Consider the following 11,345-nt stretch of genomic DNA (forward strand, 5'->3'; position numbering starts at 1 on the left):
CTTTTGGAGTCATGACCATTAAACAGCTATTAATTGGGGAAACAGTTCACTGGTGAAGGTGTCCTCCCAGCTGTTATCCAGAGCTAGTGGGGAAGACATGTTGCTGAGAGGGGATGAGGATCCTTCATAGTCAGAGTCACTACAAGAATCTAAGGGGTAGATAGGCTTTTCTTGACTTTGCCTGGCTGAAAGAATATTTGTAAGTCCCAGTTCACTGATGAACTCGTCTTCCAAGGGTTCCTGTTTGAGCTCCATTTGTAAAGGGACTTGGGCTATTCCTTCAACTGTGCTACTGAAAGATGCTTGCTCAATTTTGATGGCAGTTTCAGTGCTCTGGACCAAGCTGGCTTCAGCAAGAGGCTTGTGATAGAAGTGGTCAAAGTGGATCAGTTCATTAATGGATTCCAGCTTTGTTGATGGGGCCCCCAGAGGGCCAGAGTGGGAGGCTGGTAGGGAACCGTTGTCTTCACTGTAGGCACATTCTCCCAGGTCAAAGGATCTAGACTCCTCTTCACTGAATCGGAGTAAGGCTTCTGGGTCAAAGTAGTCCAGAAAGCCCTGGAAGAGATCAGACTGCAAGAAAATAAAAAAAAAACATCAGTCCAATTAGATCTATTGGTGCTACAGAAATATCTAACAGTAAATCAGAAAATTCAAGTTAAAAAAAAAGTTAGTGAAGTATGCAATACAGGTAATATGGTCACACTTGCTGATTTTGGGGTAAAAATCAAGCTGGATAAGACTACATGAATGTTTTTGAAGTAGTGGAAGATGACCAGTGATATTAACCTAGTTAGTGCCTCCCTTACAACAGTGGGAGAAGCATCAACCACTGGATCTCCCATGGACAGGTGAATGAACACACTAAAGTTTTCAAACTAGTGATGGAGTGCTGTACAAGAGATTTGAGAGATGTTACAATGCAGAAATGTTTAGTATCTGTAACAAGTCACAATTTGACAAGTGATACAGAAAAAGTAACAGAACAAAAAGCAGGTTTTGCAGTTTGAAGAGACATCACACCAGTTAGCTTGTGATTATTTGATAAAGTATGCTCATTACATTTCAGGACACTGGTTTAAACTGTTCAAGATTTTCAAATTTAAAAATGCAACTTTTATATCAATTGAAAAGTGTAGATGTTTGTTCAGTTCAATATTTGGTACATGGTGTGTGGTTAGAAGAGTCAAGGTTAGTACACAATTAGACAAGTTGTGAGACTTCAAATAAAAAAAAAGTTAAGATTACTTTCTAATTTATGCCAGAGTTGGGTTTGACTGACTTTTGCCTCCAAGACCAAATTTGCATCTAGCCCAGACACATGCAATTGATATTTTTGGGCTATAAAAAAAAAAAAGTCCTACTCAATGGAGGGGAATTTGGGTAGTCTCAAATCTAATTCCCTATTAAGCATGGGTATGACAGTGATTTGATACAGCAAAACATCCTGGAATGTCCAGTGTGATCTGCTGCCAGAGTTCAACCATGTTGTTCATATGAAATCTTACAAAAATCCTGGTGGATCAGAATGAAAAGCAGGTCACTTGCCCAACATATGGAGCTACAGAACAAAGTTCTTACTTTGCTACTAATTAAGAGCCTGACCCAACAGAATGGAGTGTGGGATATAGAAGATTTGTCACATTGGTGATATTTTCTATGAATGCATAGCTCTCAGTAGACTTTCCCCTTCCCTCTCCATCGTAGCAGCAGCATCTGCCAGCAAAATCATCCCCACTCACTCGATTCCTTTTGCAACAGTCTGCAACTCTCCAGCTTTAAAAGCAATCAAGACGCAGTCTTTCAACCAAGTTTTCAGTCACTGCACCAAACTCAATAGTTCAGCATTTGTTCCTTTTATTCTCATTCCAACCACATCTGGGGATTTTTTTTTTTAAAAAAAGAAAATGAAACTGCCATCTAACTTACCCTGTTTGAGTCACCCCACGAGCAGAAATCTTTATCACAGATATGGTATATGACTTCTGATCAATTAAATTTTTATGCCTCAAATCACTAGAAGTGATGTGGTCAGTGATGAAGAAAAGGTGACTACTTTCACTACTATACAGGTGGTTACATGTATTTTAAATACAAGTGTAGCAAAAGATGGCTCAAACATTTAAGATGGTAATTAAAAATGACAGTGGTAAACATGCTCCATGAACTGCTGGATATGCTACATTGAGCTTAGCTCTTACCTCAGAGTCTGAAGAGTTATTGCTGTCAGTATCCATGTGGAAATTGTCAGACTGGCAGACAGCTGGGCCTGCACCTGCTGCAGAGGTACACTTAGTCTGAGTGCTGCGGACTCAGCTGACCCAGCCGCCAGGCTGATTTCATCCACTCTGGCCTGTAGAAGTACCTGCACAGCAAACAGAACAAAGACTTAACCATTAAGCTCCAACACTAGCTTTTAATCAACACCAACTTGCATTTATTTATACAGCACCTTAACACAGTACACATCCCAAAGTGCCCTACCAGAGTGTGAATGAGATTTGATGCCAAGCCACACAAGGAGATTTTAGGACAGGTGACAGAAGCAGGTTTTAATAGGAGTGTCTGAGAAGTAAAGCAGATTTGTTAGGTCAGAATTCCAGAGCTAGGGGCCCAAGCAACTGAAGGCATGGCCGAGTAATGGTTGAGTAATAAAAAAAATTGGGGACAGACAAGAAATCCATCAAGACTTTTTTTTAAAAAAAGATTGGCAATCATTTGGAATTGGGCACAGAGCAACTATTTGGAAATGAAGTTCTTTCCCTCTCCCCTAAGAAATAGTGTTTACAGTAGAGCATCAAGAGATTGCCTGGTTAGCAAGTGAAGGGGCTGGCACAAATTTCATGGCCACTTCTGATTTAAGATTTATAAACTCACTGCAGCATAAACTTGGCTTCAACAGTTTACAGTTTGAATAACATTGCAATGACAGTCTTCAAAGCACAATATCCCTGGCAGGTCAGAGAAAAAAAAGTTAGTCAGCCCAAAATTCAGGTTTTGATGCAACACTGCAGTTAAGATAGTTATAGATTAAATTCAAGCACCAATTATATACTGCTACTAATATAGATGGGGAATTGAATACTTTCCTAGTTTAATACTTTGCTCCCATTGTTGTCAATATGGGAGCACGATGATTACAAAGGTGGAGAGGTATAGAAGCAGCAAAAGACCATTTAGCACACTTGTCCCAGTACCTCATTTCTCAAAATTTTCCTTAAGTATATCTAAATTGCCTCCCTTGCAGTACATTAGATGGCATATGATGCCTAAAGAAAGTAGCTGAATCCAAAGTCCTTTCACTCTCCCCCCCCCCACCCCACCCCAAGTCTTCTTGCAGAATTTATGACTAAATATATTGGCATTTATTGTCTATACGCCTAGAATCTAATACATCAACAGGATCAGACTAGAGCCTTTTCTTCAGTACAAATATTCCTGGCCTCTCATTCCAATGTGTAAATAATTGCTTGCTGTACCTGCAAGTTAACTTTGATTCATGCACAAGGACACCCAGGTCTTTCTGAATATCCAGTCAGTCCATTTGAAAAACATTTCTGGTTTTCTATTTCTTTCCAAAAAAAAAAACTTCATTTCCCCACATTATGTTGCATCATGTTCTTGCTCACATAACCTATATCCTTTTGCATCCACAGCTACATTCCCACCTAGCTTTGTATTGTCAGTGAACCTGGATACTCTACACTAGGTCCCTTCCTGGAAGTAATTGACTATAACAGAGGCCCAAGCACTGATCAATGTATCCCACTAGTAACACCTTGCCAATCAAAATATGACCTATTTATCCCTCCTGTTTTCTGTCCATTAAAAACATGCTGGTATATGACCCCCAATCCAGAGTCCTAATTTTGTATGACACCTTATCAAACATTTGATAATTCATTCCCCCTTAACCATTCTAGCAGTTACATCCTCAAAACAAAAAAATTCCTTTCATAAATCCATGTTGACTCTGGCGAATAAGTCATTTAAGTGCCCCATTACCACATCCTAATAGATTAGGATGTAAGGAGGTAGTGTCTGGGCATTGGATAAGGGCAAGTCTGTACAGAGCTTGCTGTGGCATCATCCAGGATCCAAGCTCATCTGCTTCAACCCACAAACAGGGCTGGATTTTGTTCTCCTCCTGATGTCAGGCTCCATGGCAGAGGGGGCTGGAAGAGCAGAGGGGCAGTGGCACACCATGGAACCAGATGCTGGGATCGTCATGGCAGGATTGCCCTGCCAATGCTCCATGGTGGGGCCTCTGCCAGGAGGCAACTTTACATATTTAATTTTCTATTTGCATTAATTAAAATCTAATCTGTGCAAAAATGATGCAGTAACCTGTGATTAATTTAGTAACTGGATACTGAGAGTCACACCTGTGATTAACATATCGGAACAATGATTCTTCGATTCCAACCTATTGTGGTTAAAATGCTAAAAGCCAGACAATCGCTCAGTTCTTAAAAAAAAATGGTGCTAGGGCAGTTATCAGCGTTTCATCCATACCGACCTGAAATGTTTACCCTGACTTTAAATAAAGAGGGACTAAAATTAACTTATGCAAATAATCTGCTCTGTAAATTGGCAGCTGACCAGAGGCCAATGGGGGGGGGGGGGGGGGGAATGATACGAAAGCACAAAATCAGGAACACGGATATGCAAATTGCAGTTTCCTAGTTACCACAGCTCGCCTGCCAGTTTGGGCAGGTACTTAATTCCGGGAAGGCACATTCCACCAGCTCTCCAGGGTACAAAGAGGGCAAAACCATTCACCACTCCTAGTGCCAAATATAGAAGCCGCAATTCCACCAAGTGTGGCGCTCTCTGTCCCATCCAGGACCATAGCACATTATATAAAAATATGCAAGTGCTCTCAAACTTGAGCAATCCTAGTGATGGCGACAGGAAAAGTGATTCACAGTCTCCTTACCTTCTCTTTCTCTGGATCCAGAGATTCCATTCCCAGTCTCTGTCGGAGCTCCCGATTCTCGGACAGCAAACTATGCGTTTTCTCGTGTAGAAGTCGGTTTTCTATTTGCAGTTTCTGATTCTGCGAGGCAGGAGAGAAGTTTACAAATGCAGAATGTGTGGATCCAGGAAACGAGAAAATTCCCCACCCCTGGGAAAATCTAACTCCAGCCCTCTCCTCTCCCCCCACCGGCGAATGGAGTCCGTTATCAGGCAGGGAGCGTCAAGACCTTTAAACCCGAATCACTCCAGTCAGAGACGCAGCCACTGACACTGTGCTAGAATTAAATGCTAGTCACCCCCTCACCTCGGATTCCATCTCCAACACTTGCTCTTCCAGCTCAGACATGCGAGCTTTTTTCCTGTCTCGGGCTGTCTGTGCGGCCACTCTGTTTTTCAGCTTCCTTTAAACAAAAATAGGTGATTTATAAAAATTTCTCCTCCGCAAGAGAAAATAAACTATTGCCTGCAAAAAACTTTATTCTAAATTCTTCAATCAGCGTTTGATTTTGATTAAAATTAAATATGCATACTTAAAAGAGTCAAAGGTCGAGAGGGTGTTGCGCAAGTCTAGAGTGAACTGCCACGCAGGCAGAAGGAATCAGACATATAAATGGGAATACAACTGAAGGACAGACTCAAATATCACTATCCAGGCAGTCATGATATGTCCATTTAATATCTAGATACACAATGCTTATAAGCTAGGTTGGGAAACCAGCACTATGTAGGTAACAGCCCTTTCTCTCCCACTTTAAACCAAGAAGCGTAGTAATTCTGGACAAAACCCACATTCACTCTCCGGCCCGTCTCCTTGTTAATAATGTGAGTACTCTACCTCCGTAGTGCCTTCTCCTCCGGGCTGAGGTGGGTGAGCCGCTGCCTTTTCCTATGGGCATGGCTAGACCCCGCTGAGGCCGAGGAAGAGTCAGGGTGCAATCCGCTGTGGGTCGGGTACACCACCGAGATGTGCCGGCTGACTTCCAGGCCGTTCTGCTTCCCTCCCGGGATCAGCAGCACTTTGGCGGAGCCTGCAGCGTTCATCGCCACCATCTTCGCCGTTACAATGTATCGAGGAAAAGGAGGGGGAAGGAAGACACAATGCTATCCCCCAATGTTGAGTTATTACAGTGAACTAGAGAATCCCTCTCTGACACTCCGTCTGCTCTGACACTGCACCCCTGGGTCAATTTCAACCATCGTGTTTCAATACCATTGGCCAAGCATCCTGTGCATCACCGAAAACCCGCAATCCTATTGGTTACATCGGGGACTTAGCAATGCCACAGATGGTGACAGATCTTGTTTATTAAGTTGCTGCAGACTGCAATTATTATGTTGATATAATGACACACCCAATATAGTATATCTGTAAGGATAATAATGTATACAATTATCCCGCACATATGCATAACATATATCTATGAAGGTTATATATAGCACACACATTAAGGATAACCTATAATTTGCATATATATCCGTAAGGACAATTAAATGCTTATATATTTAATTGTATTCATAATAATATACGTACATATCTATCTAATTGTATCGATAATAGTTATATCTGTGTGTATCTATCTGTAATGATAATAATCATGTATGATAATTTTGTGTCTATATCATATAGGGATATATTTTTAAGTTGCTGGAAATTTGCTGGTTCACATCAGACTGATGCAATCGCCTGCAAAGGGAATCAGTTCCTCCCACCCCCACTTTCCGTTAAGTGGAAAGTCTCTTGCGTTTCCTTGATAGCTCGGGTTATTGCATCAGCTGTTCCAATAAAGACATTTTCATTTTCAGAATTGTAAATTCTCTTAAACAACGTTTGTCCCCCAGCATGCAGGAGGTTGCATGACTGTGTGACTACATGAAATACTGTGCTTCGTTTGTTTTGTGCAAAATCTTCACCAATTTTCTGATCGTGCTCATGGTGGAAAACACATAAAACACCGCTAAATCTATCATCCCTTCACCTGTACTTATCGAACTTACAGGACAGAAAGGCCTTGTGAATTTTGAAAGCTGAAAAGCTCTCGCAGGGCTGTAATGTACTCAGTTATACAATATCAGTCATGAACTGACTGAGAATGTTCCATATGAAATTGTTCCTTTTGCTTTCATTTATTTTCAAAAGTGTCAAATAATTTCAAGTATCTTGCTCTGAAAATTGGTTGGATCGTTGTTATTATGGGTACAATATCCACCATAACTAGTTCCACACAGCTCCGTTTAAGCAGCTGTCAGGGCTGATGCAAGACCAGTCATGTACAGTGGTGTGGTATGGGCAGCATGAAGTCACAGGTCTAGACTTTGTGCCATTTTTCAGTGGATTTCGACCAATTGGGAGACCCAAGCATCACCAAATGAAAATAAGCACAAGTGATCCATTAAGGACACCACTAATATACTAAACACAAAGGGTCCAATTAAACTAAGATGCTTAAAATAAGCAGGAAAACCCAAAGCAACTGTAGCAATTTAAATAAGAAAATAAGTATTACTTTTGGAGTCCAGGAGACACTTTTGGCAGATATTCTGTGATCCCTGCCAGTTGCGCAAGGTCTCAAACATACACTCCTCTCTAAGGCCACTCCAGCATATGGGCAATACTATAGATGGGAAGCAGGCAGCCCTCCTCCAAACCCCTTCCCACTGGCCTCGTCCATCCTGGACCTGTGAATTGCCACTTTGGCTAGACCCAGGAGCATTCAGTGGATTTGGGGCAGGGGTAGAAAAGTGCTCAGCAATGCATTCTGCCTCCTTATTTTCCATGCTCCAATTCCTGGTGCCTGAGCCCAGCAGCTCAGAGTGTTCCCACCCATATATCAGCAGGAATGTGAAAAACAAATGCACCCTCTGGCATACAATCGGTTTGGTCAGATGCTGGACACAAAGGTCACCTGTTAGGCCCAAGAACCTACAGTCAAAGGGTGGGGCCCACCATTATCATTATTATTTCCAGGGCCGTATAAACACCCACAAAGCGGAACCTTGCACAAAGCTGTCTACATCCATCCCCATGCTCCCACAAACCTTGGAAATCTGCTGCAAATAAACTCTGTTCCCATTTTAAATGTGACTCCTGGCCAAGGCTAAGGTGCCCCCAAAGTGGCCTGGAATTCATGGAATGATACATCAAGGAAGGAGACTATTTATCCCATCATGCCTATGCCAGTTCTTTGAAAGAGCTATTCAGTTAGTCCCAGACCTTTTTTTTTTCCTTTTTCAACAATATATCCAATTCCTTCCTGTAAGTTACTATTGAACTTGCTTCAACCACCCTTTGATGCAGTGCATTCAAGATCTTAACAACTATTAGTTTGCAGATGAGTCCTGCTCTCCCCCCGCCAACCCCCCCCCCCCCCCCCCCCCCCACCCACTATATAAAAATTTCCTCATGGGTGGAAAGTCACACCAATACTATCTTCTTCCACTACCTTTGGGGGGGAGGGGGAGGGGGGTGGGGGGAGAGAACAATTGACACTGGCTCTAGGAGTCCTGTTTGAATATGTGTATTGCATTTGGGTATTTGTATATGATGTTCCTATGCAATGTGTGGTGAGCAGCGGTGTGTGTACTTTGTAATCTTGCACTACATGCAAATTAGCTGCGGCTAGGAGCCAAAATAAACTTACATCAGGTGTGCAGTATCAGAGACTAGGGTAGAATGCTACTTGGTTATAGTCACTATGAGGTTTTCCAATTGTTTAAGAAAATATAAAAGGTCATATTTTCCTCTTTTTTTCAAAAATATATTAACTTCTTATGATAAAGTTTAATAATCTGTTCCCATCAATTTTGGCAGCAGGAATGACAATAATATTCTTGTATTTCTAAAGGAGTAATATAATCAAAAAGTACAGAAAGAGGCCATTCAGCCCATCTGTATCATCTGTATTACCCAATTAATTCCACTCCCCCTGCTCTTTCCCCATAGCTCTGCCTGTATACTATAAAAACCTCTCATAACTTTGAATCCCTCTATTAAATCTCCCCCTTAACCTTCTCTGCCGTGAAGAGAACAATTCCACAGGTGAAGAATTTAAATGGCCCCGTAATTAGCATAAATGATGAAGAATTAATCCAGCCACCATGTCTGCAATATCCATTAATAATAGCTCAGCAAAAATGTGCAGTATACTAATTTATTCATAAGACCTTCCTATGAATTGTGGTTAAAACACAATAAAGATTCTTCACTGTTAGAACTTGATCTGAAATTAAATAGACTAAGAAATGAAACACATAAAATTGGATTTCTTAAAAAGCAAAATTAAGTTCTGATTCTTCGCAGGTCATATGACAGTGAATATATTAAACAAGGGTTAAAATGACAGTGTTTGTGCATTCTATGTCTTTTTCTAAGGTTGCTGAGCATGTCTGGGCTTGAGTTTTAGGATTTACTTTTTGTTTAAATTCCTTCACCCCATGACTCGAATGCCTCCCCCCCCCCCCAATTCCACCTTGGTTTCGAACAAACCTTTATCTAGACCTTAACGGTTCCTCAGAAATAAGTTTTTTTCCTGTTAATTTTCATTAACGCACGTAGCAGAGGAGCAAGACTCAGCGTTGTAAAATAAATCCATTGTTTCCTTCTAATGCTGTGTCTACACTACTCCTGCCTTCATCTCATGTAAAATGTAACATAGAGGAAATTATAACTCTGAATCTTTTCAGCTAGGACATTATACTATTGAGTCCAACAGAGACCGTTACTAGTTTGCCCAGAAAGTTTATTATTTCCCTTGGCATTTGCTCAAATGGCAGCTTAAATGGTTAATTTGCCAATAACTGTACCCATTTACTTCTCAATTATTCTCAACTTTTTACCTAAATGAGAAGGGAGTTTCTGTGAGATTCTTCCCATCATAAATTTGGCAATAAGAAACAACATTAAGTTACGGCTAATTATTGCAGAATTTTTCCAATACGTGAAACCCTCAGATAAATTATTGATTTTATTGCTATTTTGTTCTGTAAGTCACAGGTGTAGGTTGAGTTTTGCAATATGCAGAGCATTTTTACATCACTAACAGAAGAGTTAATAAATTAAGTTCACTCATGTTTTCTTGACTGGATTGCTAGGCCTCTGGAGTCAATGGTATGCATCAGTAGAAAAAAGAAAGATGTTTTTATAAAACGTATATCATCTCCCCAGGACATGATGTATTTTTAAAGTGTAGTCACTCTTCTAATCTAGGGAACCATGGTAGCCAATGTACCCGCAGCAAGGTTTCCCAAACAGCATTGTGGTTAAATGACCAGATAATCTGATTTTAGGTTTGTTGTTTGTGGAATAAATGTTGACCAGGACATGAAAAGAATTCCCCTGGTCTTCTTTAAAAAGTACCATGGGATCTTTTATGTCCACTATGACAGGGTTGCTCAACCAAGGTCCTCAGTCTCCTAGGGGTCTGCGAGAAGATTTGAGGGGGTTTGTGAGATGATTTTCCCTATCAGCAGTCTCCCTTGCTCCCCTACATATTGAAATGATTGGAGAGGTTTTACTGTTGGACACCATTTGCAACATGGTTGGATGAATTCCTTTGTGTCTTGCTGGCTTCTACAGATTTATCTCTGTAATTTTTTTTTTCTTTGAATGGCTTCTACCTTCATAGCCATAGCCCACTCACTGCTTTTAACTTTTAAATAAAATAGAGGGCATTGGAACTTCTTGAAATCTGAGTTGAGGAAAGGAAAATCAGAGTTAGTCTGGTCTCTGACCTGAAACGTTAACTCTGCTTCTCTCTGCACAGATGCTGCCAGACCTGCTGAGTATTTCCAGCATTTATTGTTTTAATTTCGGATTTCCAGCATCTGCAGTATTTTGCTTTTCTATTCGAGTTAGTCTGGTGTTGCATGGGCTGAGGTAGCAAGCCTTCAATTCAACCCTTTTCTTTCACCTTGTGTGGAGCTCCCCTGTGTCGGTTGGAAGTTGGTCACAGTTGAAAAGAGACCATTGATTTCTTCATTAAACTGATGGTTGAGACTGGGGTGGGGGTTGTAGGGTGCCATCAATGGAGAGTGCTTGTGCATGTGGCCTTGGAGTGGGGGAAGGGAGGTGCAGAAAGAAACAGGCTTGCCAGTCTCTAGGCCTGTGGCAAGGCCAGAACCTGCATTGGGGTTTGGTATTGAGATAAGAGGAAAAAGGGGCTTTGAGACCAATTGCAGCAATGCTGATGCTGTCCTAGCTCAGATCTGGTAACTCAGCATAGACCAGGGATCAAACCCAGGCACTTTCCTGCTTTCCGTGGTTCAGACACATTGGAGGATGTGTCTACATATTGAGTCACAGTGCGAGCCTATTGTTTAAACTTGTCAGCTGCCTCCCATTTGTCCACATTTGCATTGCAGTTAAATCA

The 11,345-nt window shown here is 41.3% G+C and overlaps 1 protein-coding gene across 1 annotated transcript; it reads right to left on the reverse strand.

Moving 5' to 3' along the window:
* Window positions 1-298: 298 nt before the first annotated feature.
* On the reverse strand, window positions 299-6,173 carry xbp1 (X-box binding protein 1). The gene is made up of 5 exons (XM_068055191.1): window positions 5,816-6,173; window positions 5,285-5,381; window positions 4,940-5,059; window positions 2,202-2,365; window positions 299-573 (listed from the first exon to the last, which is right to left on the reverse strand). Exons 1-5 carry the CDS (start codon window positions 6,028-6,030, stop codon window positions 387-389), a joined length of 783 nt encoding a protein of 260 aa, XP_067911292.1. The 5' UTR covers window positions 6,031-6,173; the 3' UTR covers window positions 299-386.
* Window positions 6,174-11,345: the final 5,172 nt, after the last annotated feature.

Source organism: Heterodontus francisci, chromosome 23, assembly GCF_036365525.1.
Source record: "Heterodontus francisci isolate sHetFra1 chromosome 23, sHetFra1.hap1, whole genome shotgun sequence".
Lineage (NCBI taxonomy): Eukaryota > Metazoa > Chordata > Chondrichthyes > Heterodontiformes > Heterodontidae > Heterodontus > Heterodontus francisci.